The sequence below is a fragment of the Phoca vitulina genome, unplaced genomic scaffold (assembly GCF_004348235.1).
Source record: "Phoca vitulina isolate PV1807 unplaced genomic scaffold, GSC_HSeal_1.0 scaffold8, whole genome shotgun sequence".
In the NCBI taxonomy this organism is placed as follows: Eukaryota; Metazoa; Chordata; class Mammalia; order Carnivora; family Phocidae; genus Phoca; species Phoca vitulina.
This window is the reverse complement of record NW_022589711.1, coordinates 54,187,742-54,211,547: the sequence shown is the minus strand read 5'-3', so window position 1 is coordinate 54,211,547 and position 23,806 is coordinate 54,187,742. Positions and strand designations below refer to the sequence as shown.

Sequence of the window (23,806 nt, the reverse complement as noted above, 5' to 3'; positions counted from 1 at the left end):
TAGCAGTATTATTTCTGGAAATCAGAAATGGTGATCCCACATCTTGGATGACTTCTATTCCCAGGGAACTGGATTTATAACAGTGGTAGTCTCATCAAGGGGCAGCACTGACCCCTCATTCTGAGGCCACGAAGCTTTGAGGAATCTGGGAGAAAGGGCTGAGAATGGAAAGTTGTGAGCTCTTAATAGAGTTGTTCTGACTCCTGAGGACTTGGGAAACCCACTTCAAATCTTTGAGTTTGTTTATTTATCTGCAAAATGGGGATAATAATACTTACATACATCACTAAGTCGTTAGGAAAATTAATGCACATTACTAAACCTTTGAGATCCCAGGATAAGCATTATTGCGTGGGGAGTAGAGAGAATCGTTGCTTCTCTGTAACCTCCTGCTTAAGTAAACGCTTGATATTTATATACCAGTTCTGAAATGAAACATTATCAGATGCACTTTAGTTAACTCTTTTATGTCAATGTGTGTGCTAAGTTTGAATTTAAATGAATTGGTAAATATTAGCTTAGTTTTTATCATGAGGATACTAAAAGCAAAAAACACAGATTGTCCCCCACAATACACTGTACCTTTTTATTTTTTTAAGATTTTATTTATTTATTTGAGAGAGAGAGAGAGAGAGCACATGAGAGGGGGAGGGTCAGAGGGAGAAGCAGACTCCCTGCTGAGCAGGGAGCCCGATGCAGGACTCGATCCCAGGACTCTAGGATCATGACCTGAGCTGAAGGCAGTCACTTAACCAACTGAGCCACCCAGGCGCCCCACACTGTACCTTTTTCTTTAAGTCCTTTAAGCATCTTGGTATCTGTAAAACTTGATGGCTTCAACTGCACAGTTTGGAGATGAGCAGATTGTCATATAAATATCCAAGTAAAATAAGAAGAATGCAAATAATCCTCTAACTTGCTTCCATGGATTCTGGACAGAGACTCTTAACTGTTGTAATGGTCTTTAGAAATCATTTAGTTCTGCCTCTCATTTCACAAATGAGGAACTTGAATCCAGAGTGGTTCACTCCTGCCCCAGAGGCACAGGGCTAACTAAAGGCAGAGCTGGGATTACAGCCTATATTTCCTAGTTATTCCTACAACCCCCAGTCCTGTGCTCTTTCCCCTCAGCTACCCAAAGCACCCAAATAGCAGTGACAGATAGATAGATAAGATACATGTGTCTTAGGTTTTGCCCAGAATCTTGGTAGCTATGTTAGACATAGACCATCATCCTCAGATCCGATTGTGCTGAAGGATGAGTTGGTCAATAGAAAGATTTTGGCATTTTAGTCCATCACATCCTGCTGGGACTCTTTTGACTTTGTAAAAGATGAAATGTGTTTACATTTGATGGAACATTATCAACATTTGAGTCTGTGAGCCCTACATTTAGGGTTCAAAAAGGTATGCTACCCCATTATTGTAAAAAAAATAATCCAATATTGACTTTCTGGGCAGTTGTCCTAATGGCATTTACTTTACAACATTGATTCCTGAGCCTGATTCATTCAGAACTGCCTCATGGGCTGCACAAAATACAGCTGGGACCAGGTCCACACATCTGTTTTTAAGAAGCACTCTGGATGATTCTTAGGGTCACCCAAGTTTTTGAACCACTGGAATAGAGCATGGATTAAGGAAGCAACAATCTGCTCTTCACTGTTGACCCAAAAGCTGTCAGTGGGTATAGAATTTAAATACATGATACAAATAATTATACGGCATGTTGTACCCAGAGCTCATTTGGTTAATATTTCAGAGAAAAAAATGCACATTATGTCTGATATAAATTTGTAGTGTTATAGGGCTTTGTCATATTCTTTGACACCTGATTTTCAAATGATGTTATTGAAAATTTTTGCAAAAAAAAAGCTTTCTTACCAGTGACTCAGGAGCTTTAAAATAAATATGCCAATAATCACATGGATGCAAAAATAGAAGTAAAAAGGAGGTAAGTCTAAGGTCCTGAATATATTTGCAAACTTAATTTCTAAAGTTTATATACCAACCGAGCCTGGCTTCTAATTTTCTTCTAATCTTCTTATCTTTTAAATTTTAGAAAAAAAAAATCTAAGTATCCACTTCTAGCTGTCTCGGCCAGTTGTACCTTTCAGGCAGGACAGAGGGACTTGGCCTTCCAAGTGCGGGGTGGGGAGTGATATTTTGATATAGATCTAACTGAATTACATAGCCTACTCAGCAGTAACAAGAGTATTTTAGTGAATCAAACCATAACCATCAGGGTGCATTTCACCTTCACTAAATTATGGTAACCAAGGCCAGATTCTACAATAATGTTCTTATGTGTTTATGTAGATATATTTTAAAGGCAAAAGCCAATTGGTTTCTCACACTTTAAGATTTATTCTTTCTATTTGTAATTTATTAACTGTTTATAGAAAAAGATAATGTCTTGGAGCATTAATGAAAACTGGATATAATAGAGAAAATATTCAAGTACATAAGCTATTGTATTGATTCCATGTCCCAAGAAATAATGATAGAAAGAAGTGGTGCTTTTTTTTTTAAGGCTTAAAAAAAATGGGCACTTTTCCCAGGATTTCTATTTCCTGTACATAATATGGATGTTTGTTTGTTTTCACAAGTTAACGGGACCGATGGTTTAAATTGTTCTGAAAAATCGAGTGACTGCTGTTGGCATAACTTTGTGTTAAGCCACTGGCATTTCTCTGTGGAGAATAAGTTGAAAATTTTTTAACTATCCGGCAGTGGATTTTAACTTTTATATTGAGAAAATATAACCATGGATTTGAGTATTTAGAAATGGATTTGAGTATTTAGGATTTAGTTAGAAATTCCTAACTTTATGTAGTCATTCTTAAAACTCCACATCTAATTTAAAAAAGAAAAAAGAAAAAAAAAGGCTTCCAAAAGCTTTCCCTGAAGTTTTAGTTTTCAGTTGCAAAGTGCAAAATAACCTTCTGAAAAGCCTTCTCTAAGTCCTGGTGGTGGGAAGGTCTGTGGTTTGTTTGGGGAGATTTTGTTTTGTTTTTAGGAGAGAGCACTTTCTTATGAAAGAGGCAAGGGAAAGTTTTACCTGTCTCTCTCCTGTTTTTTTTTTTCTTTCTTTCTTTCTTTTTCTTTTAAAGATTGGTGATAAGGAATTCTAACTACTTAATGAGATGGGAGAGGCCTCACTCCATTGGAGTGGAGGACTCCAGGTGGAAGTTGATGGATTGGACAGGTAAAGAGAAGAGTCCCGCCCCCTCATGCCTATAGTTGGGTATATATTAGGGAACCTAAAATTATGTACAGAGAGAGAAAGAGAGAGAGGGACTTGAGTTCTGTTATCTTCTTAGTAGATTCCTATTGTCAGGGTCTCAGAGGGGGTGGGGGGGTTGGCAAAATCCTGGAGCCAGAAGAGAGGACAGCGGCATTGATCAATCTTACTGCTAACATGTTGTACCTGGAAAACAATGCCCAGACTCAATTTAGTGAGGTAAGGATTTTAGATTTTAGCACTCCATTTAGAGATGCTTTTTCATTTTTGTTTTTTAAATAAAAGCTTACATATTTGTGGTTCTTGGTCACCCAATGTAATGTTTTTGCAAATTGTGTATAGGAATCTCCTTTTCTTGGTTAATGTTTTCTGTGGTGACTGTAAGATTTTTTTTTTCCCTTTAAGTAGGAGATGAAATAATAGGAGAAGAGGGAGAAGAAAATTTTCTGGGTGACATTATGTATTTGAAGAAACCCAATATTCAGGAGTTTGTAAAACCACTTTTTGTAAGAACAGACTGGGAGAGAAGCTCACATTCTGCTAGATACGTGGAAATGACTCCTCTGTTGGGTATTCACGTACCAGTAAGACAAATTAGTTGACTGTGTCTTAACTCAGTTAAGTTCTCAGTTCTATCTCCAGACTTCATCCTAAAAGCAAATGAAGCTTTTTCAAAATAATCCAGGTGAGATTTTTTTTTTAAAAACCATCTTCGTTTTGAATTCTATCAATCCAGAGACCCATCTAAATCCTCAGGGGACTTCACTAATGTCCCTATTGTCCGGTGATTGACTTAAGACTTTTACTGTATAATGACAAAGTTATTGGGGGCAATGCATTATTAAATATTTATACATGAGTACATGGCAATGTGTATCATAGCATATAGGATTTTAGGTAAGGAATTGATGATTTGCCTCTCTGATCTCTCCTCAAATTTGTCTCCGGGACTTAAATCACTGGGCAAAGGGATACGGAAACAAAACTCCTGAAGAGACTGCAAGGCTTTGAGGAAGTTTCCTAAGGTTGAGGGAGGTCTAACAACAATATTAGTTTACATTCCTCAGAATAGGGCAGCTGTGTTGACACTAATCAGATTGGGGAGGGGGGCAGGCGCGGGTGGTGAGCATGAGTTCAGTGTTTCGGATGAAAATGCTTGCAGGGAAATGCTTGGAAAAGTAGACTGGAGTGCTCAAACTGAGCTCCTTAAAAATCAAAACAAAGTGCATAGGACTCGGGTGCACACAGCAAAAGGAAGAGTCGTGCAAAGGGCAACAAAGCAGGGCCTGCACTGTCATATTGACCGTGCTATTGTCTAGACACCTGAACTGTGTAAATATAGCAGGGGAAATATCGAGTTATCTACAGAAGGAAAAGGAAGTGCCTATTTTCCTTTAAAACATTCAAGCAGGCATGCTTGTCCTCAGTGGAGAAACTTGAGTTTCTTGTTTTGCTTTAATATGGAAAGTTAGCTTAAAATGTTACCAAATGGTTAAAAAAATTGGAGGTGACTTTAAAGATGATCTTGTTTCTATGTGATCCCAAGTTGGCCAGTTTTAATTACTAGAGAGGTGGTCTGTCAGTCATATCATGTCTGACTTTGTGTTTGTTCACAAGCTATTTCACACATATATTTATAAGCAGGCTGGGATCTGCCTTCGTGTCTAAGTAGGAAGGGGCAGAAAAGAAAGGTGATTTAGAGATATCTATAAGAAAAGTATGAAGTTGATGCAAAGTGGAAAGTAATTATTATTTCTCATGAAGGGAAAAACTGAATAAATGTTTTGCTTAGACGATACCAGTAGGAACTCTTGCCTTTTATGGAGGCAAAAGAATCATGTCATATGTGAGCATAGAGCGCCCGTACCGTGAGAGAAAATACCTTTCCATGGCTTTACAGTTTTCAAAACTTTAGGTAAATGTGTATAGTTAGGTGCTCAAGTTGTCTGTTTTCTCTTGGAATGCTGCTAATGTGTATAAGAGGATATCTATGAAAAAATATGGCTGAATTTCTCTACCTTCCTGCAACAGCTGTGGCGAATTTTATATCCTTCCACTAATGTGTGTTTTATGCGTAATTTTTATAGCTTCATTTTCATCCTATTGCTTAACAATGGTTTTCTTTGCTGTATAGGGTTACGTTTTAATATCTAGTCCTCTGTAAAAATACAGTTCTATATCTGACTATACAAAATGTCTGGGACCGCATGGCCCTGAGAATCCGGAAATTTAATGCAAAAGTTGGTAATGTTTTAGGATTCATCTTGAGATAACGTTCATTAGTAACCATCAATACAGAAACAGTGATCTATTATCACACAAAAATTGTTTAAAAATTGGACAGATTAAGAATAAAGAGGCATGGAACTCCCCATGAGACTGAAAATGATTTTGAAACTATAACCCAATCTCTGACTTCAAATAATTTTTAAATTTAATTTGTTAGTAACTTCTTTGGGTCGATAACTCAAAAACAATAGAAGAACACTGATCCTTCTCTACTCCCTGTTCCGCGAATTTCCAATTCTTTCCCTCCAAGCAGAGCTGGATTTGGGGAAGCTGTTAGTGAACAGGAAGGGGTCCGGAAGGGTGGAGAACATGGGCAGGATGTAACAGGCACGGCTGAAGGAGCTACCCCTGGATTACAATGGAGAGAGGCCTCAAGCAAGCACCATTCCAGTGTGCCAGGCTTGAATGACATGGCCTCTGGGACTGGTCTCAGACTTGGAGAGAGAGACCCAAAGGAAAGGAAATTCCTCACAGATTAAGTTTTAGTTCAACTTTCTTGCCAAAAAACTGGGCTCTGTGTGCGTTTGTATGTGTGCGTGCATGCGTGTGTGCGAGAAGGAGAGAGAAGGGGGGGTAGAGAAACAGACAGAAACTCTCAAATCTTCCTTAGAGGGACATTTAGGACATTTTTATTAAAAATCTCTATCTGGGTTTCTGTGTGAAGATGGAAAGGTACTTTGGTGAATGGGTTCCAGTACTCTAGAACTAAATGGGACTTCAAGGTTCATATACTGAGATGCCTCATTTTACAAATCAAGGTTAATGGTCACTCTTTCTGTAGTCCAGAGAGCCATAGGTGTTTAAGTCAGTCCCGTTTACTTAATTTAACCTTTTTCTCTTTCATATCAAGAGAAATAGAATGCATTCTGGAAAGGGCTATTGTAATTCACCGTAAATGCCCCCCAAAAAGTTTAAGTAAAGAACTGAAGTGCAAATCTACTTGAGAGCAAGAAGAGTAATTAGAAGGCAGTAGTATAAGATCTCAGAGTTGAGGACCTTGCCATTTAATTGACCTCTGGGCTGGCATGGTCAAGGGAAACAGTCTTTCCTAACCTAAAGCTGTCTCCAAGAGGCATTTTTTCCCATGGGAGTGATTTTTCTCTTAATAGTTAATAAAGGTCTTATCTCAAGCTTTCCCATGTTGTGCTTCTGTTATGTTTAGCGCCATAAGTAAAAGCGTAGTAGGGAAGAAGCAGAAGCTGCAGATTTAATTTAGCTGTCAGCCAGGCTGTGTTCCTCACTCCATGCTATGGTCTTAGATTGCATTGCTTGTTTTACAATTGGTTGCCCTCAAGCCCAGAGGGGACTGGGAGAAAGAGATCTTAGATCACAGATCATAGATCATACTTTCTTTTGCTACTATTGGAAAAATGAGTGGTGATAATAAATCACTTATCCTTTACCTAGATAAGGAAAAAGCATGTTTGGTTTGTTTTGTTTTTTAGAAGAGCAGTGATCCTCAACTGTGGTATGGAGAGTACACTAAGAAACATGAATGAATGTCTAGTTAGCTATGGCAACCAAAGAAATATTGGTTGCCTTTTCATCCTTCCACATGCATCTTCTGAGTGCAAAGTTACTAAAATTTTCTTAGACAATGTATAGAATCTGGATTCTATATTCTTCCTTTTAAGGGAGTATAAGTCTGAGGTTAGGAGATTTTAGATTTATCAAGGAAGGATATGGGTTAAACGGATGAGAAATACATTGCCACAGATGTTCCTGAGCTTTCTTTGAGGTGCATATGATTACTTTGGGTGATACGTGAGCTTGTGGGATAGAGGAGTATAAGTAAAAGTCCTCCCTTCCTAGTAATATTTTGAAAGTAAACTCCCCCTCCCTGTTGAAGACCCTAATTTATTCCTTTAATTATAAAATAAATAAGGAAGAGTGAACATAGATACCAAAAGATACCTCTGTGAAAAATAACTTGTTTATTTCCATGAAAGTCTTATTACTTTGAAGACAAAAGGTTTTCCTAAGTCCAATGGACTCAGAATTTTCTTTTGAATGTGTGATGAAAAAAATCAGATGACTGATGGAGTATTATTGTCCAGTGCCAATTTAGTGGACTGATTCACTTATGCAGAACATCTAGTACAGTAATGGATTTGGGTTCTGGAAGAAAATAGATTGAAGTGTCAAGGTAAAACAGTGGATCCAAGAGTGAAGCTATGAATTTATTTCTTAATCTCCCAAGAACACAATTTGGAGGCACAAGAAAATAGTAAAATGGAGTTTATTAATGTGCTACCTCTCTCAACATTTTATAATTTTCACTGATGCCTTTTCATTAAGTTGAATTTTGTCAATAGTCATGAATACTACTACTGAATGGGGAGAAACTTAGGTTAGAAGACTGACTTACTCTTTTTAAATAAGCGTTTACTGAGCGTCCGTTATGTATAAGATGGTGCATAGGATATGAAAATGAGTAAGGAACAGTTCCTACACCAAGAAGTTTATAGTTCATAGGGGAAATGAACACATACAGTTATAATACAGGGCAGATCCTCATTGTCTTATGAGAAGTGTGAGCAAGATAATATAAAGGATCAAAGAGAAAGAGAGTACCTCGAAACAGGAGGATCAAGAAAGTCTATATAAGTAGGATGCAGCTGCACTTGGAAGGTCAGGTAGAACTTTCTAAGTCCTTGAAATATGAGAGGGAAGGAGGATTTTGAGTGAAGAAACAAGCGTCAGCAGAGGCACAGAGTTGGGGTGAATGCTGGTATATTCAGCAATGTGAAATAGCTCAGATGGAATCAAAAGCATGAAAAGATTAGGAAATAAAGTTAGAAATGTCAGATAGAGTGGCTCATGGAGGGCCATGTCACATTTAATATTGTGGCAGTGATAAGCTATGGAAGGATTTTGAACAGAGGAGTAGTATAATTGGAGCTGTGCTCCAATTGTGGAAGGATAAATGGCTTTGCTTCAGACCACCTACCAGTATAAAAATGCATTTCTCTGCTTTGCACATTGGCTGTCTGTTTTGCAGGAATATTCACCACTCCTCTGGAACCTTTGGAAGGGTAGAAATGGATTGTGTCTAAAGTCTTATACAACTTAGGCATTCTCTGTGTGTTGCTCTCTTTAATAGCTATGGTCTCTGCCCTGGGTAAGTTGGGAACCATTGGTTTCGGTTTGTCCTAATTTATGCCTGCTATTCAAATGTAATCATGAATAGAACCACTTTCACTGTCAAAAGGGTTCCACTTAGAAGACAAAGTATATGGTCACCCTACAAATAAAGACCTGCTCTTTATTTCACTATTTTCCCCAACCCCCACCCCAAAATGGAAAAGTAGTATAAATTTAGTTTAAACAGATACAGTAGTTTTGATATCCCACCCACAAGCCACTTAGATTATTTCCCCCATGAAAGAAGCATTTCCTTACAACCCAACATTTACTGAGAGCTAATTAAGTATAGTCACAGGGCTAGGCACTGTAGGGAAAGCAGAGGTGAGTAAGTGGCAGCCACTGGTGTCTGAGAATTCACAATTCTAGGGTGCACATAAGGTATTATAAATGACTTCAGTATGAGACAGAATGTGGGAAGAGATAGTAAAGTCTCTCAAAGACAGTAAAATAGGTTCAAACTGTACATGACAAAGGTAACATCTCACATAACCTGAGAACCAGATTTTAGCCAAGGTGGGGAAGGAAGGTCATTCTGGGTAGACGAGAAAATTTCTAAAAATACAAGGAAAAACTGCACAGGACCAGATGAAAGAGCATGATATATTGACTTGGAAAGAGAATGTGGATTTAAACACGGATCTGTATTTACTATATATGTCAAAATGGAAAGCTGTTGTAGAAACATTAACAAAATATGGTAGGGACTTCTATCTTACTAAGAACTCGAACCTATGAATATTTTGAGAACACGGACAATGTTCAGAATTCAAGATTCAAAACTCTGTCTACATGCTGTAGGCATGACAAGTGTTATCCTGCAGGGAAGAAGCAAAATTATCAATTATCAAAATTATCAAAGCTAGGAACAAAATTCAGGCTGGTATTTTTATGTTAATTATAATTAACTTTATTAAATAGTCATCTTAGAATCAGGATAAGAAAACTGTTTCTCTGGTCAGTGCTCTAAATGCCAATAGTAATCCTGGAGCTAAATGTGAGAGAATATACCAAGTATGATATTTGTTGAAGGTGAGAATTCCAATTGGGAAATAATAGAGCAGAAGCAAATATGAATGTCCCATTTAAGAAACAAACACCCCCCCCCCCCAATTAAACAAAAAGCAACAATAAAGAAATCAAGATTTTGGTATCTCAAGTGAAAAAAATCTTTGCCATAAATTTTTCAAATTTCATTTTGGATGAGGATACACATCTGCATTTAAGACTTGAACAGGAATATGGAGGGAAGACATGTCTTCCCCCCCCCCCCAATTTAATATCCTTTCCTTCCACACCCTCCTTCATCACTTCCATCTCACCCAGGAAGAAAATATAGGCAATTAAGGAGATAATAGAGGGGTAGGTGAGGGTAGGTTCTTGGGGGAGGTAACTCAGTGACTTGATTTAAATGCAAAGAGGCGGGCAGGAGGGAGAATTGGCCTTTCTGATAAGTGGGGGGAAGTCCAAGCTTGTATCTCATTCCTGTCTCTTCCGTACAAACCTAACCCTCCACTAACATAAAGTGGATTTTGAAAATATCCAATATTGAAAAACAATTGTCCTGCTTTCAACTTTGTGCAGACATTAGGGGAAACAGTGAAGTTCCAGAAATTACCACATTGCTTACAACCTCCTTTGCAGAACAAAGTAGTTAAGTAAAGTGCCTGTAAAGTCTTTTCAGAAACAGTTCTTTGTACTTCCCCACAGTCAATTTTCTGACTTGGTCTGTTAATATAGCACACCTATTCTATTCAAAAGGCATTCCTTTTCAAATTCTGAAAAAAAAAATCTTGGGAAGTTCTCATTTCTAAATTTATTTCTTATTTGGTAATGACTAAGTTTATACACCCTGCTTAAGTTTGTTTTTCAAAGACAAAGTAAATTCAGGCTGTCAGGTATGTAGATGGCAAGATGGCTTCACCAGGTAATATTTACCTTTCAATCTAAAATTCAGTAACTGGTGTTAAGGTAAAGTACATGTTGGTTCTAGGTGAGGGAATAACTGGCAATAAAACATTTTTGGAATGTTAGTGGATGCGGGTAGAGTGTAAATTGGTATCTCATGCAAAACCTGTGATCTGAATTGCATCTTGTCTGTGTTTCTTCAATGGTTAAAAAAAAGAAAAAAAAGATTTCCTATAAAAGCTGAAAGAGGGAATTTTGAGTCAAGCTGTGGTGTGTTGCCAGAGGCGGAAATTTATGAAACACTCTCGTCAGCTCTTCTGGAAACACTACAAAAGAAATAGTTCTACTTTCTTATTGGTGCTAAAGCCACTAATAGGTGCAGTTTAGTATAATACCCCGATGAGAATTACCACCCCCAAACTCAGCTTGCCTTGGAAAGAACTCTGTACAGGCATTTTCTTTTTCCTTTCAAGCTTGCACAAAAATACCCAAAGGGGCCATTTCCAATCCAGGCAGTGAGCTTTCTCAAGTTTATTCTTTCTCAGATCACAGAGACAATGGAGAATATGCCCTGTTTACTCAAATCAGTCTGGATTAGTGTCACTCTATTGATGGAATCCGAATTAAAAGGAAAACCATTACCCTCTCAACAGGCAACATCAGATGTTTTGGGAATGGCTTGATTACTTTTAAATAGACCATGTGAGACTGTCACCAGACTAAGGTTGAGGACTCCACAGACAGACATAGAGAGAAATGGTGACACTGCGTGAAGTCGAAAGCCCATAATAAGCCTTAGGCTGGGAAATGATTTTAATAGCCAGTCCCAAAGTGCTTGAAAGGCTGAAAATCAGAATAGTAAGTTTCCAGAGAAAGTACTTCTCCTGGCTTCTTTCTGTACTCTAACACCACCCCCCAGATATTTCTCTTCAGGTCAAATTGTTTCCAGTTTTTAAGGCCCTGCTGGGAGACTACTTCACCCTTAAAAATTTCTCAGCCCCCTCCCTCCCGAACATCCGAATAACCCCCCCTTCCTCTGAACTTTTTCCACACTTCTCTGTTCATCCCTCATTGCTCTCCCTGTGAACCAGATGCCTTCTCTCCAATTCCAGACTGAAGACTCTTGGTTGGTGGGGGATGTCTGGCATTTATCTCTGTATCCTCTCCAGGACCACCAAACGATGTCCCTGGAGGTGATGGAGGCATGTGTCTGTTGCTGTTGCATGAAGGGGTATCTTCAGATAAAAATATGGCATATTGTATGTGCTTTTACAGAAATGGCTCTTTGTAACTGACCTGTGCAAAAAGCCAAGTGATTGCATACATTGTAGAAGCCTTGTCTCCACCTGTATGTTCTGAATGGCATGGTTTTCCTTGACATCTTATAAGTCTTTCTCAATCTCTCTCTCTCTCATTTTTTAAATGAGCCCTGGTATTTATTTCCATTATACTTCAAGTGGCAAGAAAGTTTTTAAAGGACAGGGAGGTTTCCTGAGTAAGAAATGACTTGTACTCTCACAGAGGTAAACAGTGTAAAGTGTATGCTGCTTTCATTTAATTGATTACCCATGAGGACGGAGAATGTGTTTGATTTTTTAAAAAACGAAATAGATTAGATTTTTATCTTGCTTTGCCTTCACTTCTTAAAAGTGTTTCCTTGCTTCCACACTGATTCATTTTGTCCCTGATTCATTTTGTCCCCTGCATGTCTCTCGATCATCACCAGAGATTTGGGTGCTCTGGGTGAATAAGCTTGATGATTTGCAAACACTTTCCTGTTTCATTTTCTATGGTATTACTATTATTAAAGGATGTCTGAGAAATCTTTAAGTCGTTTTGTTCTTAAACATGGTGTCCTAGTTTTTTGTTTGTTTTTTCGTGTTCAAATAAGATACCAAGGAGCTGTTATAATTATTAAACTGATTGATTGTTACTTTCATTAGGGGGTAAATAGGATGAAATGAATAGATGGCTGTCTTTTCAAAGTAAGGCATGTCTTCTGCATAGCTGGAAACTTTGGTTTTATTTTGCAGTTAAAAGTGACAGCTTAAAGGAACACTCCAATGTTACATAAGTCACCATGTCTAATTACAAAGCGTAGTAAATCACTGAAAACTTTAATCTCAGATACAATGGAAAATGTAGCAATCAGCAAAGAACTTGACAAGCAAAAGCAAATTAGAATGCATGAAACAGGGCGCCTGGGTGGCTCAGTTGGTTAAGCGACTGCCTTCAGCTCAGGTCATGATCCTGGAGTCCCGGGATCGAGTCCCGCATCGGGCTCCCTGCTCGGCAGGGAGTCTGCTTCTCCTTCTGACCCTCCCCCCTCTCATGCTCTCTCTCTATCTCATTCTCTCTCAAATGAATAAATAAAATCTTTAAAAAAAAAAAAAAGAATGCATGAAACAGTGTTTCTCATTTGAATATGTATAGAATAGTAAAACGGAGTAGTATACTTCTTATTTCATGCTTTACTTTTCTATTTGCAAATCAAGGCTGGTGTTTCAACCTCTGTGTGTGTATTATAAGGTCTGCGAAATGAAGTCATGAATTTAGACCATTTGCAAGAAATGGTTTGTAAGTCTGATAGTACAATCTCAGTTCCTCAAAACATGCATTGTACACCCTTAATTATGGCATTATTCTAAACTGACTTCTAGCTAACTGGGTAGAAAATCATGGAAATTAGAGAGGGGGAACAAATTTTGTGGTCTATCCGCCAGAAACTAACGTCTCACTCTAAGCTTGTTTCTGGGTGGTTTCTTTCCAAAGAAAAAAAAAAAAATCTGCATTTGGCCACAAGCACCATCTCTAGGAAGTGAATAATTATATGACCCCAAAGATTTGGACTCTTACTGCTGACCCTGATGCATGAGAAACAAACTCTAGGCCATTAGGTAAAAAATACTGCCTTGGCACAAAAACGTGTATGTGTTTGTTTTAAGGAAGTAGAAGCTCATTAATAAACTTCCCAGCTAGGTGTGAGCTACCAAGTATTACTCATTGCCTTGTGAGTGACAGGACTGGCTATTCTGCTACTAGTTCCCATAAAAGCTGAAGCTAAAAGCATAGTTCTCACCTACCAAAACAAAGCAAAACACAGAGTAAAGGTCAGAGAGATTATTTGGAGATGCACCCTAACATTCATTTGGCAGTAGTATGTAAACACATGAATTGGACTGGAAGGTAGACTTCCTTCAGCTTAAGAATCAACACTTAGTTGTGTTAGTATAAAAAAAGATTATCTTCTGAAAGTGATCTTTATTTTGGAATGATTTGCACTTATTCTTTCAATAAATATTTTCTGGAGCAGCTACTGTGCCTCAGACTCTGTTCCAGATATGACACTCAGTAATAAGCAAGATAGAATCTCTCATAGGTCTACGGTCATGCAGAAAAGACCTATGTTAAAAAAATATGTTTGTACAGATAATTCACGTCGGTTATAATTATGTGATGCCAAGTGAAACTTCGGGCGGTATCACCGTGTGAAACAAAGGAGAGCACCCACCTGGGCAGAGGGCTTCTCCTGGGGGATGACACTGAGCTAACACAGGCTGCCAGTGTGAAGGCTATAGACCAAAGGAGTTTGCCTTTGAAAAATGGAAGAGTGCCTATTTGCTGGTTCTTTAGTGAGCAAAGGAGAGAGTTTCAAATAGTGCGGCATAGACCACTTTAAAGATTTGGGGCCTTGATTCTAAGACAGTAGGGACCTGCTCAAGGTCTTCAAGCTTGAGAGGGACAGGATCTCATCTGCACTGAGTTTCTGGGGCAGCTCCAAGAAGCCGGCTCTCTCACCCTTTGCAATTACACCTATTCTAAGAATGGCTAGTTTTATAGCCTGTCTTTAATATGGAAAACTTTTTTTTTTTTTTTTTAAGATATATGTCATTTTTAGCTAAGAATGCCAGGCAGAAATTTAAGTGACTCAGATTTACATGCAGTTGGAATGAAAGATACGTAAGAACGCGGGTTCTCAAGCCAGACTGACTGGTTTCTCACTTGGGCTCTGTCACTTACTACCTTGAGCAAGTCACATAATCTTGTGGAGCTTCAGTTTCCTCATCTATAAAATATGTGTAAAACATAGGATAATAATGCCACCTAGCTCATGAGGATTAAATGAATAAATAGAACTTGAAGACTAGAAAACGCACAGTTAAGGACTCAGAAAGATTATTCGTAGTAGCAGTAAAAGTGGTAGTAGTAGTAGTAGTAATAGCTAATATTCTTTTTGTAGAGAGGATTGAATATGGATGCTACATATGTTCCTGATTTTTTTTTTTTAAATCTTGATGGTCACTATTGAAATTGCTATGTCTTCAGTTTCATGTCATAGTAAACAAAGCTGTCTCCTATGATTCAATGTTAATAGCATTCAATCGCCCCATTGATTTAAGCCATAATTTCTGACAAGGCGTAGACAGATATATTATATCATATATATAATATAAGACAGATATATCATATATATTATATGGTCTGATAGATATATATTATTTTTAAGTATTTTAAACTCACTTCAAAAACCAATGAGACACTATTGATGAGCCTCTAAAGTCACCGTGGTGTGCTCTCCATATGGGTGGCCTAATCTTCACTGAAAATTTTCATTACTATGTATTGTCTTCTTTTCATATTACTACTTCTGCTAAATAAAGCTATCAAAATAGCTGTTGTTACAGATTGAAAATATCCTCGAACGTATTTTTGTTCCAACTTTGAAGAAATTGAAATTCTGTATATTTTCCCTTCATATCTGTAACTAGAATTATTGAATGTTAAAATTAGACCTTTCTACTTTCTGCTCAGCCCAGTGCTTCCTTGGTATGTGATGGTGACAAAAGTTTCTTGCAGAATGTAGGCACTCATGATTATGATTTTGTTCATTACTAAAAGGGAGTACTGACTGTAATCATAACGTAAAGTTTATTTTTTCTTAATTGAGCTCTACACAGTGTAAAGTGGATCTATTTGGGTTGAGTTTTCAACACTTTTCACTTCCTCGATTTTCAAATGCTATTATCTAGTATTTGTGGACATTGCTGTCCACCTGATCAGCCCACTTTGTATTTACTTGTCTCACCTGCGGTTGTCTGGCATTGGTTGGGGCTTTTCAGGAGCTCTTTCCTGAGTTACGGAATCTCAGACCTCAAAGGAATCTCAGCACTTTGTGTCAGAACATAAAACCTTCTAGTAAACTCTCTGCCTGCTGTCAGAAATCCTGTGTGCTTAGGTGCTTTATTCTTACATGTTATTTATGGTAAGGTAGCTGTGTATTTTACCACCAAATGTTCACTTTGGGGGACCATTTGGAAGATAAAAGAAGGGAAATATTTTACAAGGAACAAAATCTGGTCTGGAGGAAAATATGATGCTAACTAAATTCTTAAGGTTGAAAGATGGTACTTAAACTTGACATTATAACACAAATATCTTCTTGGCCTGAGAATGGAGCACTTTAACTCAGTTGTGTTCAATTCTAGCATAAAACAAACCATCATTCCTTCAGGTGAGGCAGGTGATGGAAAACTAAAACATGACAAGTATTTCTCCCTAAGGCAGTGCTTGTTGAAAAGTCACTATCCTGACGATATTTGGGGATGAAAATGTAGTACTGTCTGCTAGAGCATATTCGAATGAATGCTTTGTCAAGCCAGGGTCATGAGGAAAACTGTTTTCTTTTCCCAGGAGGGGCTTTAGAATGTTCTCGAAAGCTCCTCCACGAAGCCTGAGGTGAAAGGCTCTCTCAGCTGAGGAAAGCGTGTGTATGCTGCCTGAAACATTTTCGATTTCTAGGTTTGGCTACAAAAGTTATCTCATTGTTTGAAAGTAACCTCATGGCACTTTAAAATAACTTCGTGGATGAGTGTGGTCATCCACCAGAATGTTAGAATGGACGCGCTTTTTATGTTTGATCATTAGAATCAATCTCCTTATAGGAAGCGAAGGTCCAGGCGGTGCATGGACCTTACACAGGGTTTTTCAGCACCTCAGTGGCAGGGCTGGGGCTTAGACCCCACATCACCAGTCTAAGTTCAGAGTGCTTTTGCAATATGAGGATCCATTCAGGAATGTAAGTGCCAAAGAATATTTAATTCCCCAGCCTTGTTTCATAGTGAATCATAGATTATAAATATAATTTCTTCCAAATAAAATTTGGGCAAGTGATTGTTTCCTGTGACAAGGGGACGTTTAAATGGAAGTAAATAAGTTTTGAGTCTATATCCCAACAGGAACCTCTCCTATCCCTGATTTGGCTCTCATTTTTTTATTTATTTTTATTTATTTTTATTTTTTAAAAGGTTTTATTTATTTATTTGACAGAGAGAGCCACAGCGAGAGAGGGAACACAAGCAGGGGGAGTGGGAGAGGGAGAAGCAGGCTTCCTGCGGAGCAGGGAGCCTGATGCGGGGCTCGATCCCAGGACCCTGGGAACATGACCTGAGCTGAAGGCAGACGCTTAATGACTGAGCCACCCAGGCGCCCCCTCTCATTTTTTTATTAACTTCTTGCCATAGACTGTTGGCTATTGTTGCCATGTTGCCATAAATTGGCTATTACAGATAACAATATCTGGTAAGTAGGACTTACACAATTTCTCTTATACAGATACATTGGAGGAGGAAGATTTGCAGAAACACAAATTGTGTCTAAGTCCTTAAATTGCACTGGTCAAATGACTTATGCAAAAGGCATAAGAGAGGAGAAAAACAGGAAAATACTCTTTTCTATATTTGGGAATAGTTCTTACCTACACTTACTCTTTCCTAATGGTGAAAGCAAACAGTTTGAGATTCAGTCCCTGGGTATCCCTACATTTCTCATGACAGTTCCAAGTTTCAGAACACCCCCAAGGGTTCTGTGATTACCTGGAGTATAAGTCTCAGGGACCAGGGTGTGTTTCATCCTTTCGGTGGTCAGATCGGCTAGTCTGTGATGAACCTGAATATATTCCAGTTATAGATGTTGGTAAAAAACCTAGGGTCCAAGTGATGAGTTTTCTATTTCAAAGTTATTTTATAGGAAATGAAGCATCTGTTCGAATTCAGAAGAAATCAATTGTTTTACTTTATCAGGCAAATTGTATTCATTTTGCCATTCAGGTTTTGTAGAAAGATGGCTGTCTCCTCTTTCAGACATGATAGTGTAGATATATAACATTTTTCATTCATTCATTCATTGAATATCTATAGAGTATGTTAAGTTTATTTCAAGACCAAGATACCTTGTGGTTAGAAAGGGACAATCTACTTTTTTTGTTTCATTTCAAATATCCTAATAGTTTTTGTTACATAAGAAATGCATGGGACATAGGAGACCCCATAGAGTTCTCCTGAGGGCAGTTTTTTTGACTGGCGTGAAAGTGTCAGGTTCCAACTTCTGAGGCTCTTCTACTGGTCATTGTAAATAGGCATTACATTAGCATTCCAGCATAACACAAGTTTCTTCCCTCTGTGTTTATGGAATTATAATAAGGAAGGAGCACAGACATTTCTGCCCTTACCCGACCATGTTCACTTTGGTGGAAAATGAGGGATGAATATTATTCTCATTAACCTGGTACAGAGCTGGCTTCATTCATATATACAAAAATGTGTGGTAGCAAGCATCCTGTGTTTTGTTTAATGCTCTGCTATCACCATTTTGAAACAATAATCTATGACCAAGAGGCCCTGCATTTTCATTTTGCAATGGGTCACAAAAATGATTTTGCTGGTCCTGCCTACATAGCACATGTTCTTCTTGGCTACACTGATCTGCCCTCAGCCTCCAATCCTACTCCGTCAACATGTCCATTCTCTTGTCAAGTCAAAGAAGCAAATGAGAAACTGTTGTTGCTGTTAACTGAATGCTTTTTAAATTAATTTCAAAATGCTGGTTCCTATGGCAGGTTTATGACACTGATTTTTAACAAAGCTCTGCAAAGTATCCACGTAGATTTCCAATCATGCAATCCTTAACTTTGGTGGGTTTGTTGTTGTTTGTGTTCTAGGCAAATTAAAAGCTAGTAGTGTTGGTTTTAGGCTTTTAAATTTTTTTTAAAGACACCTGAGTACACTACTTGACTTACGGTTCCATAAAGTAATATTTAAAAAAAGTTTGAACTGAAATGCATTTTCCCATTCTTATCTTGGATAGTAAGCAGCTCTTTGTCTACATCTGGGAATTGCAGCTTTATGATGCATAAGTTGAGGCATTAGATTTGGAAGCACACTCTATTGTTATTAAGTAAAATATTTCCCCTGAACTGTATAGAAGTAAAAATGCTGGCCTTTAAAAGCTTAGCCATCAGCACCTACAGGCTATTAGTGACTGGGAATACAGTTTCTGCTTCTTTAGTACCACCCAGTATGTTCAATCTTCCTGCTATTCCAGGGGTCTCCTTTGTGCCTCTGAGGTTTACTCATTTAGGCATTCTCCATTTCTCTTAAGTCCTTTGAGAAGCACTGAGTGTTTGTTCACTGGCTTTTTAGAGCTGGTCCCAAAACTTTTCTTTACATATATTGAAAAAAAAAAAAAAAATTCAAAGGGCTATGTTTCTTTGTTCTCATCCAAGCCCACAATTAGCCCCAGTTCCATTCTGCGTAGCTGGAAGGAGGAGGAAAGGGGTGGCTCCACGCATTTTACTGCCTATGAGAAAGTGCTCAGCCGGTTTCTTTGTCCTTTTTGTCAGGGCCGGCTGCTTCCCTAATTGTACCGCTGTAGGGAAGCACGTGCCTCTGGGAGCATTATCTGATTCCTACAGGACGCTCAGGAGTGCTTTGCATGCTGACCCTTAACTTGAACACAAATAATATCTTTTCAATCCCATTCCTAGGCCGCTGCTGCAGGCTTGCATACCTGAGGACTTGAATTCAGCCGGGGGCGGGGTGTGGACGCCTGGTGGGGCCTCAGGTTTTATTCTCTGCCCCCACCCCCCAGTTGTCTCACCTGAAGGTTTGCCTCACCTGTCAAGAGGGGAAGCTGAAGCTGGAGGACAGGAGAGGAATAGGAGCTGCAGAAGTCAGAGGGGAAAGAAGGCAAGACAAACAGCTGCTCTTGTCAGCATGGGGAGAAGTGTAAAGAGATTAATAGTTATTTGAAGAGCAAATGGGGACGTGGCATCCGGCCGTGGAATGCGAATATATAAATGTACTGGAATGGACATGCGGCCTTTAACATTTAGACAGATGCTCTCTGGACTGAATGGAATGGTGGAGTTCGTACTTTCTCCTCCCTGTGTGAAATACCTAAAGTTTAGTTAAATAATTTACTTTAATTACGATTTTCATCCAGCTTCTATTTCTTTGTGAGTCTGTTCCTCTCCATAGTTTTACTTGGTTGGGGACTCTCAGAGTTATCCTTCAACTGAAGAGCCAGACTCCTCATTTCCTTTATAAAACAGGTACCAACGAGACTGCTTTTCTCTTCTTGCTTTTGCTTTATTTTTCCCTTCGCTAACTTGAAGAAACAATGAGATCAATATGTGTCAGAAGTTTTCACACAGGAAAAACTGTACTGAACAGTGGTTGCCCCTTCTGGAAATGTGTCCAGTTTGACTCCAGTTTAGGGAGGACTTGAATTATCTCATCAGGCTGACAGGTGTGATGGTGCTGGGCAGGGCCCTGGACTCAGAGTGAGAAGATTTGGTTTCAAAATTCCCACTCTTTGCTTATTAGCTGATGCTTGAGCAAATCACCCCCCGCTCTCTGATAGTAATACATTTTTTTTTTTTTTTTTGCAGATTAAGTGACAAGTCAATTCATTCTTTCCATACACATCATATCAAGTGCCTACTCTGTGCCCATTTGCACAGAACACCTAAGAGCATCAGGCAGAGGAGTACATGAGCTAACATACTTCTGAATTATATCAAATACAGAATGTAAATCCTAACTAGATGGTGTTCCTCTTATACATGTTCTACTCTGGCAAAGAAGAAACTGCTACAAAGAAAAGGAAAGAACAGATGAAAAATTAGGCTGTGTTTGGATGATATACTAGCATGTTATCTTTAAAAATACCTAGGTGGCTCTCCCTAACCTTGCTACCCATGCTTCTCCAGTCTTGATGAACTGAGTCCTCGGGGGCGGGGCGCAGGTGGGGCATTCTTCATACCCTGGGACAGAATTTAGATAATAAGACTACAAGAAAATTTGGAGGACCTCTGATTTTGCTCCATATACAACAACTTGAGGCTTAAATCCCCTTTAGAACATATCTATCCAGTGGTCTTTCTCATTCTGAATACTGTGGCAGGAGGGGGGAAAAAAATAGCAGGTGGTATTCATTTATTTTAAAGACCTTCCATACAGCTACTGAGCACTGGACATTTTCGCCCAGTTTGTTAATAAGTACACATTCTACTTTTATTTTTTATTTAAATATAGTTGATGCACAATGTTACATTAGTTTCAGGTGTACAGTGTAGTAATTCCAAGTCCATACCCTATGCTATGCTCACCACATAGGCAGCTGGCGTCTGTCACCAGACAATACTACAATATCATTGTATATATTCTATTTTCAGGTGCTCTTCAGGAGACCACAGTCTCCAAAGGCTGCACATGAAGCTGTGTGATCTGTGCAGGTCATTACAAAACACGTGCAGGCCTCAGACTTCCCTTGGTGTTTCTGTGTATCACAAATTAGTCCTTCTACCGAGTATTGTGAGGTTTCATAGATTCAAGGTCAATTTCTGTAGAATGCATGCACCAAATGATGCCTTTTCAAAGCAATGATCTGCCGCTGACAAAGCTAACCCTGGGGTTTCTGGGTGTCCTGCAGCCACAGTACACGAACCTGGGGCTCCTGAACAGCATGGACCAGCAGATTCAGAACGGCTCCTCGTCCACCAGCCCCTACAACACAGACCACGCGCAGAACAGCGTCACGGCGCCATCGCCCTATGCGCAGCCCAGCTCCACCTTCGACGCCCTCTCTCCGTCCCCCGCCATCCCCTCCAACACCGACTACCCGGGCCCGCACAGCTTCGACGTGTCCTTCCAGCAGTCCAGCACCGCCAAGTCGGCCACCTGGACGGTAAGAGCCCCGGGCCCCTGTGCGCCCTTCAACCTGACCCCTGCATCTGAGGGGGGTCTTCACTGCCCATCCCGGGGGCTTCTCCTCTGTCAGAGCTTACAGATCCATTTCAAATGGTGGACGGTTTCTCACTGCCCTCCAAGGACATTTTGTTTTTGAATATATAACCCTGAACCAGAGAGAGAAGAAGTGCCATTGAGTGGGAAAAGCCCCGATCCTGGAAACAAAGTCCTATGTTCTGGCAATTTCAGGAGATCCATTCTCACCTGCTTCTTGCTGTTGTTGGGGAGGGGGTCCTTCCTGTAAAGGTTTTTGGAAAACTATAAAGCATTATGCCAACAAAAATTATCATAGGCATAGGATACATGCTTGCATTTCCAAGAATGTAGGATAGTTACGATCTCATTATTTTGAAGAAGTAAATGTCATATTAATATGTGGTTAAAAAAAATTGCAAACATGGAGTAATAAATTAAAATCTCATTTATTATGGAATGGCTAAATTCATTTATACATGTAGGTTCTATAGCACAAATCATAACTTATTGATACTTATATATTTAGCACATTTAGAATTTTTTTTCCTCAAAGAAGCCTCTAAAACTGTATATCAGAGTCCTCAATTAGTCCAAAGAGATTCTGATTAAAAATGTTGTGAAAAAAGAACTTTGCACTATAACTTTTCCAAGAAAACATGGAAATATTTTCAAAAATTAAAAAAGTATATAAGAATGTTTATTCTATTTCAAAGTTTGTTTTGTAATGTATTATAAATAAAGTTCACATATCAGGGAGGAGACTTACAAGACTGGTTTTAACTACTTGATCAAAGAATGCCCAATACCAAAGTGGCACACGTGTTTTTCAAACAACTTTATATTTGCATGGATTATAGAAGTGCTTCCAAATATTATCATCTTACTGAGAAGTAGCTTTAGAATTGTTTTAATGGGTCTTTCCCACCCCCCTTTGGCAAATAGGTTTCTTTAGAAAGTATTTTACTTTTTATGTCATAGCATCTAGTTCACTATAGCTTTAATTCAGCTGTACATCGTTTATAAAACAATCTACATTTACAACACTACATCCAAATGTAGTTTCACATGTGTTCCCTCATTTTGTCTTCACTTCTTTGTGAACTAGGTAGGACAAGTTTTATAATTCCCATTTTCCTAATGAGCAAAGCTAAGAATGTGGAGATTAAGTGACATCCCTGAAGGGACAGAGGCTTTTGTGTAGCTGGACCTATTTCTGATTCTGCCCTCCCCCACTGGATAGTGTTCTATCTTTCTTTTTCTACTGTTCCACATCAGGATGTTCAAAAGTGGTCTAAAATTTTATATTTGTGCTTATCTTTCACGGTTTGAGAAGCGGTTCTGTCATGGTTCATATTTCAAACATAAGGTCTAAGTAGGAGCCTAAAATTTGATCTTTCTCCCATGTGTTGTTTATCACTTGTGTCACAGTCTTGAGTGTCTTTTGCATTAATAATCCTGGAGATGGACACTAAAGGTGAGTAAACTTAGAGTCCATAGGCCTTAAGTAAATACTGGATGATCAATCTAAGTAATACTTTGCTGAAGATCTGCTAAAATAGTCATTTTATAAATGAAGCATGATGTGCTTTAGAATAGGGGTCACCGACTGGGTGTTCACAATCCCTGATCTTCCCGGTTAACAGTTTCTTGTTTGCATACCCAGGCCAAGCTCCACTGTGTTAGGAATAAGCACATCTGAAGGGCTGATGGGCATACTGAGGCCACTAAATGATGGAGCACTTCCCTTCTAACATGGTTTAAGAACCATAGTGATGGAGCTTGCTACACATGGAACGTTAAGTCGGTCTCCCCTCGCCTCCCTCATCACCTCCTCATACAGAAATCTTAAGGTTCTTAAGGTTTTTTTCCAGATTGAACATGATTCTGAACCATCAAAGCCCCTTTCTCAGAGAAGTAAATTGTGTCACAGCAAAAAGGCTGGGGAGCTATACCTAAGTGGTAGGTTAAAAAGGAAAGAAAATGTCTTCTGGAGTATACTTACTTTCCTTACATGGGACAACAGTGAGATCAGTATTCTGAATGAAGGGGTAGGCACTGCTGTTATGGGAAGAGCCACTGTTTGGGAGCCAGAAAACCTCAATTCTAGACATGATCATCTCTGTGACTTTTTAGCCAAGTCACTTTGTCTTTCTCAATT

The 23,806-nt window shown here is 38.8% G+C and overlaps 1 protein-coding gene across 4 annotated transcripts in view; it reads left to right on the top strand.

The window, feature by feature from the left end:
• The window catches only part of TP63 (tumor protein p63), a 227,836-nt gene that overhangs the window by 126,533 nt on the left and 77,497 nt on the right, over positions 1-23,806 (top strand). For all 4 annotated transcript variants that reach the window (XM_032406166.1, XM_032406165.1, XM_032406167.1 and 1 more), the window contains exon 4: positions 21,356-21,610. In XM_032406166.1, coding sequence (XP_032262057.1) covers positions 21,356-21,610 — 255 coding nt within the window. The remainder of the gene's footprint in view (positions 1-21,355; positions 21,611-23,806) is intronic.